At 39.5% G+C, this 23,383-nt stretch overlaps 1 protein-coding gene across 3 annotated transcripts in view; it reads left to right on the top strand.

Moving 5' to 3' along the window:
- The window catches only part of SNX6 (sorting nexin 6), a 56,655-nt gene that overhangs the window by 29,918 nt on the left and 3,354 nt on the right, over positions 1 to 23,383 (top strand). For 2 of the 3 annotated variants that reach the window (XR_008508105.2, XM_045900694.3), the window contains exons 9-13: positions 3,258 to 3,333; positions 5,481 to 5,520; positions 11,786 to 11,872; positions 17,090 to 17,249; positions 17,334 to 17,419. Coding sequence is in view for 2 of the 3 variants with exons in the window: in XM_045900694.3 (XP_045756650.3) it covers positions 3,258 to 3,333; positions 5,481 to 5,520; positions 11,786 to 11,872; positions 17,090 to 17,249; positions 17,334 to 17,419 (449 nt within the window). In the remaining variant the exon portion in view is untranslated. Of the gene's footprint in view, positions 1 to 3,257; positions 3,334 to 5,480; positions 5,521 to 11,785; positions 11,873 to 17,089; positions 17,250 to 17,333; positions 17,420 to 22,659; positions 22,907 to 23,383 lie in introns of those variants that run through there. The other variant, XM_064570939.1, reaches the window with a different exon arrangement.

Below are 23,383 nucleotides of genomic sequence, written 5' to 3'. Positions count from 1 at the left end.
TAATCATATCATTTTTCCTTTTTAGTCTATTAGTATGATTAATTATATTTTCAAATGTTAAATCAACCTTATGTTCTTGGGATAAATATCACTTATACCAATGGAATTTAAATGTGATAGAGTTCAGGGGGCCTGGGTGGCTCAGTTGGTTAAGCAGCCAACTCTTGATGTTGGCTAAGGTCATGATCTCAGGGTCCTGGGATCATTCCTCCATCGGGATCTCCTTCTGCCTCTCCCCCCACTTATGCTCTGTCTCTCTCTCAAATAAATAAATCTTTTTAAAAATAAATAAATAGGGACACCCGGGTGGCTCAGTTGGTTAAATGTCTGCCTTCAGCTCAGGTCATGATCCTGGGGTCCTGGGATGGAGCCCTGTGTCAGGCTCCTTGCTTAGTGGGGAGTCTGCTTCTCCCTCTGTACCTCCCCCTGCTTGTGCTCAATCTCAAATAAATCAATAAAATCTTAAAAAAAAATAAAAATTTTGCAGGTGAAATAAACACAAAAAGCAAAAAATTACAGTGTACTATAATCAGTCCTGTAAGAGAGGTGCATATTCGTGCTATGGAAACATAAAGAACTATAAAGGTAGACAGTCATCCATTAAGAAAACTGAAGAAAATATTAGTGATTCTTCTTTATTTATTTGACCAAATGGAACAGTGCTTTTTTTTTTTTAAGATTTTATTTATTTATTTGACAGAGACAAAGCGAGAGAAGGAACACAGGCAGGGGGAGTGGGAGAGGGAGAAGCAGGCTTCCCGCTGAGCAGGGAGCCCGATGCGGGGCTCGATCCCAGGACCCTGAGATCATGACCTGAGCCGAAGGCAGATGTTTAATGACTGAGCCACCCAGGCGCCCCTGCAACAGTGCTTTTAAGAAAGATGGTTGTGAACCTATTTACAAAATCATAATTATTACATATAATTAATTATATAACATACGATTTTACAGAATTATAAAGTAAAAATTATTTTTTCATGATGCATGAACTTAGCCTGGACTATGAAAACTTAAGTTTTCAACATCACTGTAATGTATAAAATCAGGGCAGTTTGCTTATTTTCTGTGATCATATAATGATGTAACAGCTAAAGAGGGTAGTATTCTCAGGGCCAGATATTAGGATCTAGGAATGTCTTGCTCTAAAAAATAATTTCAGGGTCAGTTTAAGTATAAAATATTAATGTATTTGATTTTAAACACAAATCATTTGTGATTCCTGCCTCAATAAACCAACCTTTTTGTGATTTTTAAGTGTTATTTTTTTTTTAACTTAAACTTTTAGGATAATAGTGAACAATCTCATATGTAGAAGTTACCATTCAGAGTCTGAAGTTTGTGTTCAGTTTTTTTATGGGGGCACCTGGCTGGCTCAGATGAGTAGAGTATGCAACTCTTGTGTGAGTTTGAGCCCCATGTTGGGCATGGAGCCCACTTTAAAAAAAAATTCTTTTTTTTTTTTTTTTAAAGATTTTTATTTATTTGACACAGAGAGACAGAGCGAGAGAGGGAACACAAGCAGGGGGAGTGGGAGAGGGAGAAGCAGGCTTCCTGCTGAGCAGAGAGCCCGATGTGGGGCTCCATCCCAGGACCCTGGGATCATGACCTGAGCCAAAGGCAGATGCTTAACAACTGAGCCACCCAGGCGCCCCCCAAAAAAATTCTTTATGAAAGATCAAAATAGATCTGTTTTGAATAATTTTAAAAAGTAAATAGAGTCACCAGATTTCAGTCTTATTTGTTGAATGTAACTTCGTACAGCATAAGAAAGTACAGTGTAAGGATTACTGTTTTGTTAGAGAATAAACACATTAAACCTTGTAAAATACTGCTGGCATAAGTGGGAATTTCCATACAAAATAGGCATGTCTCGGATTTCGTTAATAATAGCAAACGTTTGTATAATACTGTACTTGCTATGTGCCAGGTATATAGTAACATTTTTTTATTTTTATTATTTATTTTTTTTAAGATTTTATTTATTTATTTGACAGAGAGAGACACAGCGAGAGAGGGAACACAGGCAGGGGGAGTGGGAGAGGGAGAAGCAGGCTTCCCGTGGAGCAGGGAGCCCGATGCGGGGCTCGATCCCAGGACCCCGGGATCACGACCTGAGTCGAAGGCAGACGCTTAACGACTGAGCCACCCAGGCGCCCCTATAGTAACATTTATTAATTCATTTAGTCCAAGTAATCATGCGGAGCTGGTACCATTATTATCCCCATTTCCAGATAAGGAAAGCAAGGCATACACAGGTTAAGTGATAAGCTCGAGGTCGTAGAGCTGGTAAATTGGGATTGGACCCTAAGCAGTTTGGTTCCAGTTCTATGCTCTTAACCATTGCACTTATACTATCCTTTCTCTGAAATGAGAAATCTTTTCTCAACAAGTTGTCCCATGGGGTGAGCCCTGGGAAAAGTATTGTGCTGAAGTTGAATACTTCGCTTCCTAGCACCCAAGGATAATGGTGCTACCACCATTCATCTAGCTTCCCAAGCTCCATAATTTTCCCTCCTACCTTAGGTCTCTTGTTTGTAAATCCTACCTATTAGGTTTCCTAAATATCTTCTAGCTTTCTTGTTCCTCTCTGCTGTCACTGTTTTTGCTAACTTGATCCTGACCATCAGTATCTGACACAACAAATTCCTAGTTGGTTACTCAGCCTTCTGTGTCTCCATTTCTAATCTTTATTCCAGGCAGCAGAATTTTTTATCTAAAATCCTTAATGGTTGTTTTTACCACTACTGTTATTTTAAAATGTTTAATAATACCCATTCTTACAAGATCAAATCCAAACTTTATTGTGTCTTACAAAAACCTGTTTTTTCCCCCCAGGATACTTCCAGTTTATTTTTCCATCTTCAGCTCTGTCCACTGTCTTCTATACCCTATAGTGCCTTCTTCCTAGAAGGCTGTTTGAATATACTGTATTCTTTTATGTCTCATTGGCCTTTATCCATGCTGTCCCCTCCATTTTGCCTGGTAAAGATTTGCTTATCCTACAAGTTCTGACTCATTCAGTAGTGTCTGTAAATCCTTCCCTAACTTACTCAGGTGGAATCATCTGTTTCCCCGGCTCCCAGAGTAGTTTGTTCCTACTTCTAATATAATATTCATCAAGTTATAATATAGCTGTTGTCATTTCCTTCACCAGACTTGGAGTATTTCATACTGCATACACATTGTTTGGCAGGTAGGTGCTCAGTAAGTATTTTGGAATCAATGAATAAATATATTCTAAAAATTTTTTTCCGTAGGTGCTGCAGATGATTACAATAGAATTGGTTCTTCATTATATGCTTTAGGAACTCAGGATTCTACAGATATATGCAAGTAAGGATTCTGATTTGAAACATTAAATAAAACAAAAATTTCGTTGGCAGCCTGGACACACAGAATATTTCTGACCCGAGAGTCATTTAGAATATCTTCTTCAAAATACATCAATAATAAGGCGCTTCTTATAAACTTGGATCAGTGTCATTTTTTTCTCTACCATTTCTCTCTTATTTTTTAAATCTGAAAAGTAAAAATGGGCTTTATATAATTTTAACATTTGCAAAGTTTTATTTGATGAAAATTGGCTGATTTATGTATGTAAGGAAGAGGAAGACAGAATTTATGTCAAAATGTTCTTAGGTTTTGATGAAGTTTATTATAAATAAATGTTTTGGAATTAGAATATAATATATATTTGTATGTATTTTTTTGGAGGCCAGATTGACTTTTAAAGTAAAATGTGATGTTATCAGTTTATACTTTTTAAAGAGGCTGGCTATTCTAGATTATAAGTTTAATGAATCTTAGGGCAGTCCTAGAGTGACCTGATGGGGAAGTATTATGCATGTTAGTATAGAAATGCTCTCTGGATGTTTGCATACATAGCTGTTGTTTATTTACTTTATACTGGTTTTTCACATTAATCTAACCATAGTTAATTTTAGTTGTTCCTGTAATATTGTTTAAACCCAACTCTTCATTGAAAAATAATCCAACTTTTTTTTCAATTTTAAGTGGCAAAACTATTTTCATACTTTATGCCTTTTTCTAAACCATATCCTTGAACTTTTTTCTAGTATATCCCGTCTTAGTAGACATGTAAGATCCAGGTGTTTTGGCAAAACAAGATACTATATATAGCTTACATTAATTAACATGCTATCTTCCCAAAGAGTTAGTCTCTAACTCTTTGATAAGAAGAAAAAGCCAACCTTGCCATGAGTTATTGGACATAAACCTGTCAAATCAAGTTCTTTTTGGTAAAACAAAGGTCATAAAATAGTGTTTTAGCTTTTATTTATTTATTTATTTATTTATTTATTTATTTTAAGATTTTATTTATTTATTTGAAAGAGAGAATGAGAGACAGAGACCACGAGAGGGAGGAGGGTCAGAGGGAGAAGCAGACTCCCCGCTGAGCAGGGAGCCCGATGCGGGACTTGATCCGGGAACTCCAGGTTAACCGCTTAACCGACTGAGCCACCCAGGTGCCCGTGTTTTAGCTTTTAGTAGTACTTGCCCAATCCAGTTATAATGTCACCGGTAATTACATATAATTTCACAGAATACCCCTTTAATGGTTTGGCATTGGAATATTTTTTAGTTGGTGTCAGCATTTGAGAGATAGGCTATTTAGTTAAAAGTGAACATGAATTCAGAGATAGAAATTGGTTATTCATTTCTGTTCTTTTTTTTTTTTTTTTAAGATTTTATTTATTTGACAGAGAGAGACACAGCGAGAGAGGGAACACAAGCAGGGGGAGAGGGAGAGGGAGAAGCAGACTCCCTGCTGAGCAGGGAGCCCGATGCGGGACTCGATCCCAGGACCCTGAGATCATGACCTGAGCCGAAGGCAGACACTTAACGACTGAGCCACCCAGGCGCCCCCATTTCTGTTATTTTCTAAAACAAAGCAGCTCTACTTGAAGATGTTTAACACATAAGTATCAGATAACTTCAAGAGCTGCTCCAACTTTAGTGTTTTCCTTTTAAGTCAGCCTTTTTGGATCCGATTGTTCTATACTTCTATAGTAATTTTGAAGATACAGGCTTTATTTACTATTATGTGACATTCTGCTAAAGAATATAAAGAAAAAATTTTTTAATTTAAATGTATGGCTTGGGGTGCCTGGCTGGCTCAGTCAGTGGAGCACGTGACTCTTGAGCTCAGGGTTGTGAGTTCGACCCCCCCCTTGGGTGTAGAGGTTACTTTAAAAAGTATATATTACATACATAAATAAATGTATGGCTTAGACTGTTACCTTGAAATGGGAAGATTTTTTTTAACAGTTTTCAATCTGTTATATGGAAGTATAGAGGTGTTGTTCTAATGAAGTCTGTGGTGAACAAGACCATTAAATATTACTGCAGTGAAATAAGAAAGTTCATTATTAATATGGTTTTGGGGGTATATGCTCTGAACATTTGAAATGAAAAGTCATTTCAAAGCTGGCTTCTGATGAAATATTTTTCCCTTCCAGGTTTTTTCTCAAAGTTTCAGAACTGTTTGATAAAACAAGAGTAAGTACTATTGGTTAACCTTTGAGAGTCTCAATCTTTGCATACAGTAGTGTGTAACCTGTTGTGGTTGTGTTAAACTTTATTGAGAAAGATGAGCTATACTTCAGAAGGATGAAGAGACAGATTTAGATTTGAAAATTTGAGTTTTTTTCAGGAAATAAATTTTTTTGTTATGGCCTTCTGGTATTTGTGTAAAAGTTCATATTCTTTTTTTTTTTTTTAATCTTTATTTATTTGACAGAGAGAGAGACAGTGAGAGAGGGAACACAAGCAGGGGGAGTGGGAGAGGGAGAAATAGGCCTCCCGCGGAGCAGGGAGCCCGATGTGGATCCCAGGACCCTGGGATCATGACCCGAGCCAAAGGCAGACGCTTAACGACTGAGCCACCCAGGCGCCCCCCTTTTTTTTTTAATATTTATTTATTTGACAGAGACAGCAAGAGAGGGAACACAAGCAGGGGGAGCTGCAGGCAGAGGAAGAAGCAGGCTTCCCAGGAGCAGGGAGCCCAACGTGGGGCTTGATCCCAGGACTTTGGGGTCATGACCTGAGCCGAAGGCAGACGCCCAACTGACTGAGCTACCCAGGCTCCCCAAAAGTTCATATTCTTTTTTTTTTTTTAAAGATTTTATTCATTTATTTGAGAGAGTGAGAGAGAGAGAACACATGAGAGGGGGGAAGGTCAGAGGGAGAAGCAGACTCCCTGCCAAGCAGGGAGCCCGATGCGGGACTCGATCCCGGGACTCCAGGATCATGACCTGAGCTGAAGGCAGTCGCTTAACCAACTGAGCCACTCAGGCACCCCCGAAAGTTCATATTTTTGATCAGAGAACATGTTCATTATGAAACAGCATTTATTTTTATGAAGAATGATCTTTTTCTGGGGCTTTGTAAGCTAGAAGAAAGTCTTAGATTCATTATACTTTTACCAAGATGATAGTGCTTTTGATCCCCCATGACACTGGTTTAAAAATGAGTTGTATCAGGGCGCCTGGGTGGCTCACTTGCTTAAGCATCTGCCTTCAGCTCAGGTCATGATCCTGGCGTCCCGGGATTGAGTTCAAGCCCGGCATGAAGCCCGGTGTCAGGCTTTGCAATCAGTGGGGAGTCTGCTTCTCCCTCTTCCTCTGCCCCTCCCTGCTCTTGCGCTCTCTCTCTCTCACTCACTCACGCTCTCTTAAATAAATAAAATCTTTTTAAAAATTAAAAAATAGGGGTGCCTGGGTGGCTCAGTCGGTTAAGCATCTGCCTTCGGCTCAGGTCGTGATCCAGGGGTCCTGGGATCAAGCCCCGCATTGGACTCCCTGCTCAGGCGGCAGCCTGCTTCTCCCTCTCCACCACTTGTGCTCTCTCTCTCTCAAATAAATAAAAGCTTTAAAAAAAATTTTAAAAATAAAAATGAGTTGTATCAATACGAGACAGATATGCAACTGCAGAAAGGTGTGATCATAGTAATAATTTCATGTTGACATAGTCTTGATTTTCAGGGATCAGTCTTAGATGCGGTAATATTTAAACACTTTAATAAAGTTGATAGAAAAGTGAAAAGTTTATTAGAAGTTTAAGGGTACTTAACTGAGGGTGGAGGTGGCTAGTCCATTGTAGAAATCTGATTGCAACAGGACTTTGTCAATTGAGTAATGTGTAGTGAAGACAAGGAAAGGAAAAGAGATTTTCTCACAAAGGAAAGAGTCATTAAATACATAAATGTTGTATACTGGGGTCCATTATTCTGCTTTTGGTATTTGTACCAATGAGCATTTTCTGGGAAGATATCATTGTTTTTCTATGTGTTTACATCAAAAGAACAGGGATTTATTACAAAATAGCTTTATGTGTCAAAAGATGTGCAAGTAGATGTAAAATGGAATCAGATATGCAAGAGATTCATTGGGAAGAACAAAGAGGAAGGAGTAGGATAGACATGAAGAGGCTTTAGACCATAGTGCAGGTCTATACCTGTGAAAGGAGAGGGCAGAGGAAGAGGGTACTGGGTAGGAAGAGTTTCAGCCTGTAGCATAGTTCCGAGGAAGTTTTGTGTAGGTCAGCCAGAGTGGCTCATTAGAGGGAGCACTGCGTCAGGCAGGAGGGGCTGGCCCTGCTGCCCCATGCTCTGTCATGGGGTGCAGCCAAGGCAGGCATGGGAAGATCAGCATAACCTTGGAATGAATATTGTTCTGGATCTAGAGAGATTGCAAGTAAGACTCTGAACCATATGTGCTCCTTACAGCAAGCAGTTGCTCTTAAAGGAGCTCTAGGTGGCACATTGCCATTGCCACGACTATCTTTATTTCTTTCAGTGTTTTTGTAGTGTTGTGGTTATTTGCTGTATAACAAACCATCCTAAAATAAGTAGCTTAAAAACGACAACCATTTTATTATGCTAATGAAGTCTTTAGGTCAGGAATTCAGAAAAGACAGGGCAGAGATGGCTTGCCTCTGCTCCATGATGTCTGGGCCTCAACGGGGAACATATGAAGGCTCTTCCAGATGTCTGGGGGATGATACTGGCTATCAGCCGAGACTTGAGCCAGGGCTGTTGGCTATAACACCTGCATGTTGCTTTTCCAGGGAGCTGCTTCGGCTTCCTCACAATGTGCTGGCTAGGTTCCAAAAGGAAGCATCCCAAAAGATAGGAAGCAGACATTTTTAGTTTCATTAAGGCCTGGAAACTGGCACAGCATCACTTCTGTATTGGTCATACAGTCTTAGGGTCCAGATTCAAGGGGAGGGGATACATACCCTACTTTTTTTTTTTTAAGATTTTATTTATTTGATACAGAGAGAGCGACAGCGAGAGAGGGAACACAAGCAGGGGGAGTGGGAGAGGGAGAAGCAGGCTTCCTGCTGAGCAGGGAGATCCATGCGGGGCTCGATCCCAGGACCCTGGGATCATGACCTGAGCTGAAGGCAGACGCTTAATGACTGAGCCACCCAGGCGCCCTGACCTACCCTACTTCTTAATGGAAGGAGAGGAGGCATATTTAAAAGCACCCAACATCATCTAGCATGTTCCCTAGATTTATCTAAATCAGTTTATCTAAATTTATCTAAGTCAGTTTTGAATATACTTTGTGCATTTATCTGTTAGATTAAGAAATTTCCTAAGTTTATTTCTCTTATAAAGGAATATTTCTTAAGCTTCAAGTTTTTTTATTGAAGCATATTATATATATAGGAAAGAGCACATATCAGAAGTATACAGCTCAGGGGCGCCTGGGTGGCTCAGTCGTTAAGCGTCTGCCTTCGGCTCAGGTCATGATCCCAGGGTCCTGGGATCGAGCCCCGCATCGGGCTTCCAGCTCAGCGGGAAGCTTGCTTCTCCCTCTCCCGCTCCCCGTGCTTGTGTTCCCTCTCTCGCTGTGTCTCTCTCTCTCAAATAAATAAATAAAATCTTTAAAAAAAAAAAAGAAGTATACAGCTCACGGGTACCTGAGTGGCTCAGTCGGTTAAGCGTCTGCCTTCGGCTCAGGTCATGATCTCAGGGTCCTGGGATCGAGTCCTGCTTCGGGCTCTCTGCTCAGTGGGTAGTCTGCTTCTCCCTCTCCCTCTGTGTTCTCTCTCTCTCTCTCTCTCTCTCAAATAAATAAAATCTTAAAAAAAAAAAAGTATACAGCTCAGTGAAATTTTACAAATTTTACACACTCATATAATGAACACCTAGATCAAGATACAGAATTCTTAGGGGCGCCTGGGTGGCTCAGTCGTTAAGCGGCTGCCTTCGGCTCAGGTCATGATCCTGGGGTCCTGGGATCGAGCCCCGCATCGGGCTCCCTGCTCGGCAGGAAGCCTGCTTCTCCCTCTCCCACTCCCCCTGCTTGTGTTCCCTCTCTCACTGTGTCTCTCTCTGTCAAATAAATAAAATCTTTAAAAAAAAAAAAAAAAAAGATATAGAATTCTTACCAGCAACCCAGATGCCCTGCCCCTCTTCACCTGCTTTCTGAGTCACCACCTCCTACAAGGGTAACCACTACCTTAGCTTCTAACGGCAGAGATTAATTTTATTTTCATATTTTATATAAATGTTTTATGCAGTATGCTTTTATGTCTGGTTTCATTTACTCAACATTACGTCCATACTGTTCATCCATGTTGCATGTTTGTATAGATCCTTCATTCTTCTTGCTATATAGCTTTCCTTTGCAAGAATATATGTAAATTTATTCATCTGTTCTACTGTTGGTAGGCATTTGGACAGTTTCTAGTTTGTGGCTGTTTACAAATAGTACTTCTAAGACCATTCTTGCATATCTTCAGCTGAAAATAAGTATGTATTTCTGTTGGGTGTGTATAACCAGGGGGAGAATTAGGGGTCATATGGTCTCCATGTGAAAAGCTTTCATAGACAGTGCCAAACTGTTTCCCAAAGTGATTGTACCAATTTACATTCCTACCACAATAAATGTGAGCATTGGATTGCTACACAAGCTTATAATACTTATCTTTTTTATTTTAGTTATCCTGCTGGATGTGCAGGGTTTTTAAATTTTAACTTTATTTCAACAGTAATTTCAGACTTACAGAAAAGTTGCAAGAATAGTACAAAGAGGGGAGCCTGGGTGGCTCAGATGGCTAAGCGTCTGCCTTTGGCTCAGGTCATGATCTCAAGGGTCCTGGGATCGAGCTCCACGTCAGGCTCACTACTCAGTGGGGAGTCTGCTTCTCCCTCTCCCTCTGCCTTTCCCCTACACTCATTCTCTCTCTCTCTCAAATGAATACATAAAATATTTTTTAAAAAAAGAATAGTACAAAGAATTCCTGTACATGTGTCATCCAGATTTCCTGAATGTTAACATTTTCTACATTGCTTAAAGTGCTTTTTCCCAAAAAGTCCATATTCATTTTTTCTGCCCTTTGTGCATATCTCTTTTTTAAAAAGATGAGAATTAATTTTAATATAGTCATGGGGTGCCTGGGTGACTCTTTGAGCACCTGCCTTTGGCTCGGGTTCGTGATCTCAGGGTCCAGGGATCAGGCCCTGCGTTGGGCTCCTTGATCTGCAGGGAGTCTGCTTCTCCCTCTCCCTCTGCCCCTCCCCACCACTCTCTCAAATAAATAAAATCTTAAAAATGAACACTTTTTAAAAATTTTAATATAATCAATACAATTATCAATGATTTCCCCTTAAATCATCAAATATTGAGTATATAGATGCTCCCATTTGCCTCAGATGGCTTTTTACAGTGGAGTTCGTTTGAGCTGGGATTCAAACAAGGTCCCTATATTGTATTTGGTTGACATAATACATCTTTTTTAATTTTCTGTCTCTCCAAACTGAATTGAATAGTTTCATCTTTTTAGTCTGACATGGCTGCTTCCCATTTTATCCCAACTCAAACTAACCACATCTGTTTACTACTCTTTTGTGTCTTCAGGCACATTTTGTTAATGTTTTGACTACGTTTTCTGGTTGTTATCAGTAGGAAGATTGATTTGAATTACCTAGTCTTTCATTGTTAGCCTTTATCATTTTTTTTATTTATTTATTTATTTATTTATTTATTTATTTATTTATTTATTTTTTAAGATTTTATTTATTTGAGAGAGAGAATGAGAGAGAGAGAGCACATGAGAGGGGGGAGGGTCAGAGGGAGAAGCAGACTCCCCGCCGAGCAGGGAGCCCGATATGGGACTCGATCCAGGGACTCCAGGATCATGACCTGAGCCGAAGGCAGTCGCCTAACCAACTGAGCCACCCAGGCGCCCTATCATTTTATTTTTATTTCAGGGGAGAGGGAGAGGGAGAGAGAATCTTAAGCAGGCTCCACACACAGCGTGGAACCCAACACATGCTCCATCTCACAACCCTGAGATCATGACCTGAGCCGAAATCAAGAGTCGGATGTTTAACTGACTGAGCCACCCTTGAGCCCCATCCTTTATCACTTTGAAATCATGTGTACATGTCATTGAAATGATGTAACAAGAGATGTAATAAGTGTATATTAGTAATGTACATGTAGTTAGTGATGCTGAAAGATAATATTGAAACTCATTATTGCCAAGAACTTGAGTCAAACATAGAGTCCTTCCATAAATTCACTAAGTCTCATTTGATTTCATTCTTTTTTCTGTTCATTTTTGGTCAAAGTCCTGAAGTACAGTAATAGGCTAGTAGAAAGGAGAAGGCAAGGAAAATTAGATTAAATAGGAATGGATACTGTAGTCATTTGTAACTTTAATTTTTTTTTTACAGTAATTATGAAAGAAACATTGGCTGTAGAATATAAGTGCTAATTAAATGGCGGATTTTTTTCCCCTTTTTCAGAAAATAGAAGCACGAGTATCTGCTGATGAGGACCTCAAACTTTCCGACCTTTTAAAATATTACTTAAGGGAATCTCAAGCTGCTAAGGTAATTTGATTGTTCATTGTTTTTTAAAATGGACTATTTTACAAAAAGCCATCTCTTTAGAGGTTGTTAGGCTTAAGATTGTTAATGATTATCTCTTGATTTTAAATTAGATTTTCACGTGTGAATTTTTTGTTCTCCTTTTACAGATTGTTGGTCAGGGAACCCCACATAAAAGTTTCCTCTATAAACTTTTTTTTTTTTTTAAGATTTTATTTATTTATTTGACAGAGATAGAGACAGCGAGAGAGGGAACACAAGCAGGCGGAGTGGAGAAGCAGGCCACCCGCTGAGCAGGGAGCCCGATGCGGGGCTCGATCCCAGAACCCTGAGATCATGACCTGAGCAGAAGGCAAATGCTTAACAACTGAGCCACCCAGGCGCCCCTCCTCTATAAACTTCTGATATAGTATAATCTAGAACTATTTTTTTTTTAATGAATTTGGTATATTCATTCAGATAAAATGCCTACAAAACAAGAAGTAAAACCCCAAATAACAGTCGGTGTAGCTAAAGGATTCCTAAGTCCTCTATTGTGGGTGAGAGAGCTGTAAAACCAGGATATGTTTTATTTTAAGGTAACTCAAATTTCCTTTTGGAAGTCTGTCTACCTGCAAGACTAAAACTCTTACTAATCCAAAAAATGTTTAACAGAAACATCTGAAAAGGCACTAAAAACTCAGTGGCTCAGATATTCTAAATTCAGGGCACCTGGGTGGCTCAGTCAGTTAAGCCTTCATTTGGCTCAGGTCATGATCCTGGGGTACTGGGATCAAGCCCCACATCTGGCTCCCTGCTCGGTGGGGAGCCTGCTTCTCCCTCTCCCTCTGCTGCTCCCCCTGCTTGTACTGTCTTGCTCTCTGACAAATAAATAAATAAAATCTTTAAGGAAAAAAAAAGGTATTATAAATTCAGTGTTAATTTATGAATTGATACATTGTACAGAAAATTCCCATGTGATCAGTGGTGCTTTGAACACCAATTTTTCATTCCTTATCAAATCATAAATAACCCTTGGGGCACTTGGCTGGCTTAGTTGATAAGAGCATGCAACTCTTGATCTTGGGGTCATGAGTTCAAGCCCCATGTTGGGCATAGAGCTTACTTAAAAAAAATTATAGGGGTGCCTGGCTGGCTCAGTTGGAAGAGCATTTGATTCTTGATCTTGGGGTTGTGAGTTCAATCCCTATGTTGAGTGAAGAGATAAATAAATAAATAAACTTAAAAGAAATTATAAATAACCTTTTTAACTTTGAGGACTTAGGTACTTGTAAATATACTATCCATATCAGATTATTTTATCCAGTTGTGTCCTATAAACCGTTTACATTGGGTAGGCAGGGATAAAATGAATTATTCAGTATAAAGACCTTAAATTCATTATTTTATTATAATATTATAGTTGTTAATACATAACTTTTTAGAACATGGCTTTAAAAGTAAATCCATATTTCTTAGTGACCACAAGAAGGAATTGAAATTTAATTGCAAAAATTAAAACTATATGCAGCAGAGGGAATATAGGAATCAGTGGTAGTGTAATAGCGTTGTATGGTGTCAGAGGGTAGCTACACTTGTGCTGAGCACAGCATAACATAGAGCTGTCAGATCACTGTTGTACACCTGAAACTAATGTAATATTGGGAGCCAACTATACTTGAATGTAGGTGAGTAATTAAATAAGTAAATAGCTGTTTAAAAAATACTCAATATTGGGGCGCCTGGGTGGCTCAGTTGGTTAAGCAACTGCCTTCGGCTCAGGTCATGATCCTGGAGTCCCGGGATCGAGTCCCACATCGGGCTCCCTGCTCGGCAGGGAGTCTGCTTCTCCCTCTGACCCTCCTCCCTCTCATGCTCTCTGTCTCTCATTCTCTCTCTCTCAAATAAATAAATAAAATCTTAAAAAAAAAAAAAAATTAAAAAATACTCAATATTTATTAAACAGCTGGGGGGGAAAACTCATGAGATATCACCACACACCTTTTTTTTTCTTTTTTTAAGATTTATTTATTTAGGGGCGCCTGGGTGGCTCAGTTGGTTAAGCAACTGCCTTCGGCTCAGGTCATGATCCCCCACATCGGGCTCCCTGCTTAGCAGGGAGTCTGCTTCTCCCTCTGACCCTCCCCCCTCTCATGCTCTCTCTCTCTGTCTCATTCTCTCTCTCAAATAAATAAAATCTTAAAAAAAAAAAAGATTTTTAAATTTATTTTAGAGAAAGCATGCATATGCACATGTGGAGGGGGCAGTGAGAGAGAGAATCCTCAGGCAGACTCCCCAGTGAGCGTGAAGCACATCATGGGGGCTCGATCCCAGGACCCTGAGATCATGACCTAAGCCAAAATTGAGAGTCGGCCCCTTAACTAACTGAGCCACCCAGGCGCCCCTCACCACAGGCGCCCCTTAACAAGAATTTGGCTAAAATGAAAAATTCTGACAAAAATTATAGCAACTAGAACTTTCACACCCTGTTAGTTGGAATATGATACAATATTTTGGAAAAGTTTTACAATTTCTTAAAAAATTAAACATACATCTATCCTGTAGTCCATTCATTCTAGTCCTGGGTATTTGAGAGCATGTGTCCCCACGGATATTCACAGCAGCTTTATTTGTAATAGTTGAAAACTGGCAACAACCTAAATGTCCACCAGCAGCTGAATGGATGAATTGTGGTGTATATATACAGTGGAATCCTACTCAGTGGTAAAAAGGAATGAACCATGGATAATATGCAACAATATGGAAGAATCTCAAAATAATTTTGCTGAGTGAAAGAAGCCAAACAATAAAGACCATAGTCTACACAAGAGCTCACTCTTAGTGTTACACATTGTTTTTTTGTTTGAAGAAATGTGTAATGATACGTATCTACCATTATAAGTATCATACAGAATAGTTTTCACTGCCCCAAAACTCCTCTGTGCTCCACCATTCATCCTCTTTCCCCTTAAGCCCTGTTGATTTTGTATGTGTGTGTGACATCTCCATAGATTTGCCTTTTCCAGAATGTCATATAGTTGGGCCTTTTCACATTGGTTGCTTTTTTTTAATATTTTATTTATTTATTTGAGAGAGCATATGTGAACACAAACTGGGGGAGGGACAGACTGAGAGGAAGAAGCAGACTCTCTGCTGAGCAGGGAGACCTGTGTGGGGCTTGATCCCAGGACCCTAGGATCATGACCTGAGCCAAAGGCAAACCAACTGAGCCATCCAGGCGCCCCAGTCAATTGATTCTTTTTTCTTTTCTTTTTTTTTTTTTAAGATTTTTTATTTATTTACTTGACACAGAGAGAGAGACAGCTAGAGAGGGAACACAAGCAGGGGGAGTGGGAGAGGGAGAAGCAGGCTCCTCGCTGGGCAGGGAGCCCGATGTGGGGCTTGATCCCAGAACCCTGGGATCATGACCTGAGCCAAAGGCAGACACTTAATGACTGAGCCACCCAAGCACCCCTAGTCAGTTGATTCTTAATAAGGTGCTAAGACAGTTTTGGGGGGAAAAGAATAGACTTTTCAACAAATGGTACTGTGTCATCTGAATAGTCCATGGAAGTAAAGTTAGACCCCTTCCTCATACTGTGTATAAAAATTTGCTCAAAATTGATCAAAGACCTAAATGTAACAACTATAACATTTTTAGAAAAAAACAATGTAAATCTTTTTGACCTCTGATTGGACATTGGTTTCTCAGATATGACACCAGGAGTACAGCAACCAAAGAAAAAATAATAAATTGGACGGACTTTATTAAAAGTAAAAACTTGTGTGTGTCAAAGTACACTGTGAAGAAAAGTGGAAAGACAACCCATAGACTGGGACAAAATATTCGCAAATCATACGAGTCCCTAATAAGCAAATGGTATCCAGAAAATATAAAGAACTCTTATAACTCAGTAAAAAGACAAATAGCCCAACTAAAAAATGGGCAAAGGACTTGAATAAACCTTTCTCCAAAGGTCCAAAAATATACAAATGGCCAGTGAATACATAAAAAAATGCTCAACATTAGCTATCAGGGAAATGCAAATCAGAACCACAGCAAGGGATGCCTGGCTGGCTCAGTAGGTAGAGCACGCGACTCTTGATCTTGGGGTTGTAATTTCCAGCCCCACATTGGGTATAGAGATTACTTAAAAAATAAAATTGTTAAAAACAAAACCAAACCACAGTGAGATACCACTTCACATCCACTAGGTGGCTTTAATCAAAAAGACAGGTAAGTGTTGCCAAGGATGGGGAGAAATTAGAGCCCTCATACAGAGTCATTGGAAATGTAGTGGTGCAGCCGCTTTAGAAAACAGTCTGGCAGTTTCTCAAAAGGTTCAGCATAGAATTACCAAGTGACCCAGCAATTCCACTCCTAAGTAATGAGATATGAAAGAGAAAGGAAAACATGTTCACACAAAAACTTATACACAAATGTTCATAATAGCATTATTCATAATAGGCAAAATGTGGAAACAAACCAAATGTCTGTCAGCTGATAAGTGGATAAATCAATGTGGTATTTCCATACAATGAAATATTTAGAAATAAAAGGAATGAAGTACTGGTTTACACAATAACATGAATGAACTTGAAATTTTATGCTAAGTAAAGAAAGCCAGACAGAAAAGACCACATATTATATGATTCCATTTTTTTTTAAGATTTTATTTATTCATTTATTTGAGAGAGAGCACATGAGAGGGGGGAGGGTCAGAGGGAGAAGCAGACTCCCTGCCAAGCAGGGAGCCCGATGCGGGACTCGATCCCGGGACTCCAGGATCATGACCTGAGCCGAAGGCAGTCGCTTAACCAACTGAGCTCCCCAGGCACCCCTCCATTTTTTTTTTTTTAATGAAATGTCCAGAATAGCAAATCTGTTGAGACAGAAAGCAGGTGGGGGGGAGGGGGCGGGGGAGAGGACATGAAGAATGACTGCTGATGAATATGGGGTTTCCTTTTGGGTGACAAAATTGTTTTAAAATTGATTGTAGTGATGGTTATACAATTGTGCGAGCACACTAAAAACCGTTGAATTGTGCACTTTGAGTTATACGTATGTGAATTCATCTCACTAAAGCTGTTACAAAAACCATTTAGAAAGTAGCTGGCATGTGTGGTATTCATGGTTTAAGTGTTCACTCTAATGATGATGGGGGTGATGGGGTAGTGGTGGTTGCGGGTAACTATTAGAAACGTGCAGCGTATGTTATTGTGAAGCATTCTCTTTTATAGGATCTCCTCTATCGAAGATCTAGGTCACTAGTGGATTATGAAAATGCTAATAAAGCACTGGATAAAGCAAGAGCGAAAAATAAAGATGTTCTGCAGGCTGAAACATCCCAACAATTATGTTGTCAGAAATTTGAAAAAATATCTGAGTCTGCAAAACAAGGTACTGTTACCTTACCCTTTAATCATAAGGTATACTTTATAATATATAAATTAAATAGTTAATCCTAATTTCTTTTGTTCACAGAACTTATAGATTTTAAGACAAGAAGAGTTGCTGCATTCAGGAAAAATTTAGTGGAACTGGCAGAGTTAGAACTGAAGCATGCAAAGGTATTGTCATATTAAAGGTTTAATAATTTAAGTGACTTATAATTTAGAAATGAGTCCGTTATGGGGTACTTGGCCGGCTCAGTTGGGAGAGTAGGTCACTCTTGATCTCAGGTTCATGAGTTTGAGCCCCATGTTAGGCATAGAGATTACTTTTAAAAAAAAGGAAAGAAAGAAATGAGTCCATTATGGAATTGATAATAATTCTTTAATGACAGTTTCCTTCTACAGGCGTACTGTAAGAAGTATTCCTGAATTAGAATTAATTACAATTGGAATTATAATTTTTGAAGGTTATTTTACTGCTTCAAAATAACTTGGTTTTAGGAAATAAACATCCTTCTTCCAGGGTTTTATAGTGTTTATTTACTTCAAATTAAGCCCTTTCTTGTAGTTAATAGAAAGCTTCGGGGATGCCTGGCTGGCTCAGTTGGTTGAGCATCCAGCTCTTGGTTTTGGCTCAGGTGGTCATCTTGGCGTTGGGAGATTGAGCCCTGCGTTGGGCTCCTGGCTTAGCGTGGAGTCCACTTGGGATTCTCTCTCCCTCTTGCTCGTGTTCTCTCTCCCTCTCTCTCTCTCTGTCTCTCTCTCTCTAAAATAAATAAATAAATCTCTATTTTTTTTTAAAGGATAAAGGTTGGCCCAAACTTTACTGTAATTTTAAAACTAGAAAATCTTAGAATTGAGAGGGATTTTACAAATCATCTAATTCAAACAAGAATAATATCTACAGTTTCTCTAAATGGTCAGCTCTGTAAGACTTTAGTACCTAATATGGAAACCAGTATCATTTTTTGACTAGCTAAAAAAAATAAATCTCTCATTAATAAAAAAAATTTAGGGCGCCTGGGTGGCTCAGTCATTAAGCCTCTGCCTTCGGCTCAGGTCATGATCCCACGGTCCTGAGATCGAGCCCTGCATCGGGCTCCCTGCCCCGTGGGAGGCCTGCTTCTCCCTCTCCCACTCCCCCCTGCTTGTGTTCCCTCTCTCACTGTGTCTCTCTCTGTCAAATAAATAAATAAAATCTTAAAAAAAAAAAAATTTAGGGGCGCCTGGGTGGTGCAGTCAGTTGGGTGTCCAACTCTTGGTTTTGGCTCAGGTCATGATCTCAGGTTTGTGGGATCGAGCCCTGAGTTCGGCTCAGTGCGGAGTCTGCTTGAGATTCTTTCTTCCTCTCCCTCTGCCCCTCTCCCCACTCTCTCGCTCTCTCTCTCAAATAAATAAATAATTCCTTAAAAAAAATAAACTTAAAAATTTATTTAACATATGCTGTCTTCAGAGGGACTAAAAACTAAAAACATATTCAAAATTCCCCAAACTATAAGTATTAAAGAAATTTAAATAAACTTTAAGTGTTTATTTTTTGATATATTGATAGCATTTATACTTTGAAAGTCATTAAAAAGCTTAAAACTGCACTAAGAGTTTTGGGGCACCCCATAATGAACACAAATCTACTTCTGTGTAACTTTGACACTTTGGTCAAAGTTTTGTCATCTAAATTAAGAAAGATAAGTTCTCTTACAGTTTACCCTCAAATATTTATATAGTTTATATTTGTATATATAGTCTCCTCCAGGCTAGATATCCTTGGGCTAAATATTTTTTATCTTATACATTTCAATAAGCTTTTTATATTATTGACCTCCTGTCATTGCTGTTTTAAAATATTACACCTGGAAATGGAAACACTTCTGTACACAGGCTGATTTTTTTTTTTTTTTTTAAGATTTTATTTATTTATTTGACAGAGACGTAGAGAGAGAGAGAGCACAGATAGGCAGAGCGGCAAGCAGAGGGAGAGGGAGAGGGAGAAGCCGGCTCCCCCACTGAGCTGCGAACCCAACGCGGGGCTCGATCCCAGGACCCTGAGATCATGACCTGAGCCGAAGGCAGACGCTTAACCGACTGAGCCACCCAGGCGCCCCTGTACACAGGCTGATTATTGTGCACATTTCTTCTTACAGGGTGCTTTGTATTTACAAGGGTTTAAGGTGCCATCTCGTACCAGCTTGTTTTGGCCTATAGTCACACCTTCTCTTCTTCTTCAAAGTCTTTTCTTGAGCTCCAGCCTATAATTGTGTGTTTCATTTTTTTAGTAATCTTTTTCATTTTTGTGGTATAAAACACATAAAATTTACCGTCTTAACCATTTTTAAGTGTGCAGTTCAGCAGTGGTAAATATATTCACATTGTTGTGCAACAGTTTCTAGAACTTCTTCATTTATTGAGCATTTAAGTTTTAAAATGTAATTGTAGACCATATTTGTGTCTATTAAATTTTAGCTTGCTAGTTTTAGCCTAGCATGAGATCCTTTGGAAACTTTAATTTCATCATATAGTAGTACTTGACTATTAGAGTGGTTATTGCTCCAAAGTGATAGACATATGTAATTTGTATGAACTTCCCTTTTATGTCCTTATCTAAGTTTTAATTTAAAAGATTGATCAGGGGATGCCTGGGTGGCTCAGTGGGTGAAGTGTCAGACTCCTGATCTCAGCTCAGATCTTGATCTCAGGGCCATGAGTTCAAGCCTTGCATTGGGCTCCACACTGGGTGTGGAGCCTTCTTAAAAAAAGAGAGAGAGAGAGAGGGAAAGAAAAAAAAGGAAGGAAAGAAAGAGAGTGAGAGAGAGAGAAAGTGAGAGAGAGAGGAAGGAAGGAAGAAGAAAGAAAGAAAGGAGAGAGAGAGAGGGAGGGAGGGATCGATCAGGACCAAAGGAATCAATATTTGTTCATCTAATTGTAAAAGTACATAGAACCCAAAAAAGGCTAAATTTTAGTTCCCTTCCTTTCTTTCTATACTAACTGATAATAACTTATTAATTAATATTATTTGTTTGTAGTTATTTGGATAGTTATGAATTCACCTACTTATACTGTCATCAACCATTTTTTCTCCACTTTATCCATGATGGATATAAGTATCAAATTCCTCACTAAAATCAAGATACATGTTATGATTTCCTGGTCGAATAACCCTCTCAAAAGAAAATGTTTTGATAAAGCTGGCATGATTTATTCTTATTGCACCTGTGTTGGTTTCTAATGTTCACTGTATTTGTTTTTTGTGGTTTTTTTTAAGATTTTATTTATTTATTTGACAGAGAGAGACACAGCGAGAGAGGGAACACAAGCAGGGGGAGTGGTAAACTAGTAAAATAAAATAAAGGAGTAAAAATAACCATTTAAAAATATGAACGCCATTCCTGGCTCAGAGACTATACAAAAATAGGCTGTAATTTGCCAGCCTCTCTTTAATTTATTAACAAAATCCTTGATAGTTTATAACCTCTTTAAAAAGAATAAATATAGGGGTGCCTGGGTGCCTCAGTCGTTGAGCGTCTGCCTTCGGCTCAGGTCATGGTCCCAGGGTCCTGGGATCGAGCCCCGCATCGGGCTCCCTGCTCAGCAGGAAGTCTGCTTCTCCCTCTCCCACTCCCCCTGCTTGTGTTCCCTCTCTCTCTGTGTCTCTCTGTCAAATTAAAAAAAAAAAAAAAAAAAAGGCAAAAGAGGGATGCCTAGGTGGCCCAGTTGGTTAAGAGTCTGCCTTTGGCTCAGGTCATGATCCCAGGGTCCTGGGATCGAGCTCCGCATCGGGCTCCCTGCTCAGCAAGTAGCCTGCTTCTCCTCTCCCTCTGCTTGCTGCTCCCCCTGCTTGTGCTCTCTTTGACAAATAAAATCTTAAAAAAAAAAAAAAGGCAAAAGAATATCATGATGTGATAATTTTACAAAATTTATATTTAATCTATAAATAAAGTTTTATTAGGATACACCGAAGCTCATTCATTTATGCTTTGTCTGTGATTGCTTTCATACTACTATAGCAAAGTTGAGTAGTTAAAACAGAGATGAAATGTCTCTCGAAATCTAAAAACTTTTTTTTTCTTAAGATTTTATTTATTTGAGAGAGAGAATGAGGGAGAGAGAGAGAAGCAGGCTCCCCACTGAGCAGGGAGCCTAACACGAGGCTCGATCCCAGGACCCTGGGGTCATGACCTGAGCCGAAGGCAGATGCTTAACGACTGAGCCACCCAGGCGCCCCTAAAGTCTAAAATGTTTACTACATATTTAGTCCTTTACAGAAAAAGTTTGCTGACCCCTACTACATAGATTCATATCAGCCTCTGACTTCCAGATATTGTACTTTTCAAATCCTTTCTGAAAAGTGTTCCCTGTCTTGAAATTTCTGATAGGTCTTCTAGTCCAGTGGCTCTCAACTAGAGGCAGTTTTGCCTCCTGGGAGACAGCAATTTCTGGAGACATTTCTTGGGTAGAAATGTCTCTACCCACTTAGGTAGTCAAAACTAAGGGTGGGTGGGATACTACTGGTATGTAGTGCGTAGAGGTCAGGGATGCTGCTAAACTTTCTACAGTGCATCGGACAGCCCCCATAAGAAAGAATTACAGAGCCCAAAATATGTCAGGAGTGCCGAGATTAAGGGGCGCCTGGCTGGCTCAGTCGGTGGAGCATGCAACTCTTGATCTCAGGGTTTAGGTTTGAGCCCCACATTGGGTGTAGAGATTACTTAAATATAAAATCTTAAAAAAAAAAAAAAAAAAGTGCCAAGGTTGAGAAACCCTGCTCTCTTGTGTCAGGTTTCTTCTTGATGATTTTGTAAATCTGAACAAAGTCCCATGTTAGTCCCAGGAATCCATATGAAATATTCTAAAAAGATTAGACATTAGTTAAACTTAGAGCCAGATGATTTGAAACTATTTTGGATTTCATTTATTACAACTAGGGTATGTCTTGCCATGTAATTGAAATCTGGTTATAACAGAAAATTAGGTAGTTAGGTCACTTTTGTGTCCTTGAAATTAGTCTCAGATACCTTATTAATAAAGTGTCAAATGTATCAAATGCAAAAAAAGGAAGTGATGATACTGTCTATGAGGGTGTGGAGTCCTCATGCCCTGTTGGCGGGTGTGGGTTCGTGCACACCCTTCTGGAGAGCATTGGCAGTATATCAAATGAAGGATGTGTGTCTTTCGACTTAGTCCCACTTGAGGAATATACCTGTAAGAAGATAATTTCACAAATACAGACAGGGCGCCTGAGTGGCTCAGTAGGTTAAGCGTCTGCCTTCAGCTCAGGTCATGATCCCAGGACCCTGGGATCGTCAGTGTCAGGGAGCCTGCGTCTCCCTCTGCCTGCCCCTCCCCCTGCTTGTACGTGTGATCTCTCTCTCTCTCTCTCTCTTTCTGTGTCAAATAAATGAATAAAATCTTTTTTAAAAAAGGTTAAAAAAAGTCACATGCTCTACTGACTAAGCCAGCCTGACTGCCCCCCGCCACGTCTTTTTAGACTTCCTGAATCTGGAAAGTTCCTGAATCTTCATATTTCATAACATTGGACACTATTAAAAAGCACAGGTCTGTAAAATCTCCCTCAATTTGGGTTTGTCTAATTATTGAGTTTAGATTCTCCACTTGTGGCAAGAATACCACAAAAGTGTTGCTCAGACCTCCTTATTACGTCAGATCAAGAGACACATGCTGTTGATTAGCTGCCTTACTGGCAGTGTATGATCTTGATCATTTGGTTAAAGTGATGTCTTCGGGGGCGCCTGGGTGGCTCGGTAGTTGGGCGTCTGCCTTCGGCTCGGGTCATGATCCCAGGGTTCTGGGATCGAGCCCCGCATCAGGCTCCCTGCTCGGCGGGAAGCCTGCTTCTCCCTCTTCCACTCCCCCTGCTTATGTTCCCTCTCTTGCTGTGTCTCTCTCTGTCAAATAAATAAAATCTTTAGAGAAAAAATAAAGTGATGTCTACAGGTTTCTCAGTGGCAAAGTTATTATTTTACACTTTGAAATTAAGTATTCTGTGGGGAGATACTTGGGACTATGTCAATTAAATACCCAGCACTTAACCAGCATTGTCCCACAGAATTTTATGTGATAATGGAAATACTCTATAATCAGCACTGTCCAGTATGGTGGTCACTAGCCACATGTGGCTGCCAAACA

The sequence above is a fragment of the Mirounga angustirostris genome, unplaced genomic scaffold (genome assembly GCF_029215605.1).
Source record: "Mirounga angustirostris isolate CCGP_5_RB_7025 unplaced genomic scaffold, mMirAng1.0.hap1 SCAF_9, whole genome shotgun sequence".
In the NCBI taxonomy this organism is placed as follows: Eukaryota; Metazoa; Chordata; class Mammalia; order Carnivora; family Phocidae; genus Mirounga; species Mirounga angustirostris.
The sequence above is the reverse complement of the archived record's forward strand: the minus strand, read 5'-3'. Positions and strand labels throughout refer to the sequence as shown.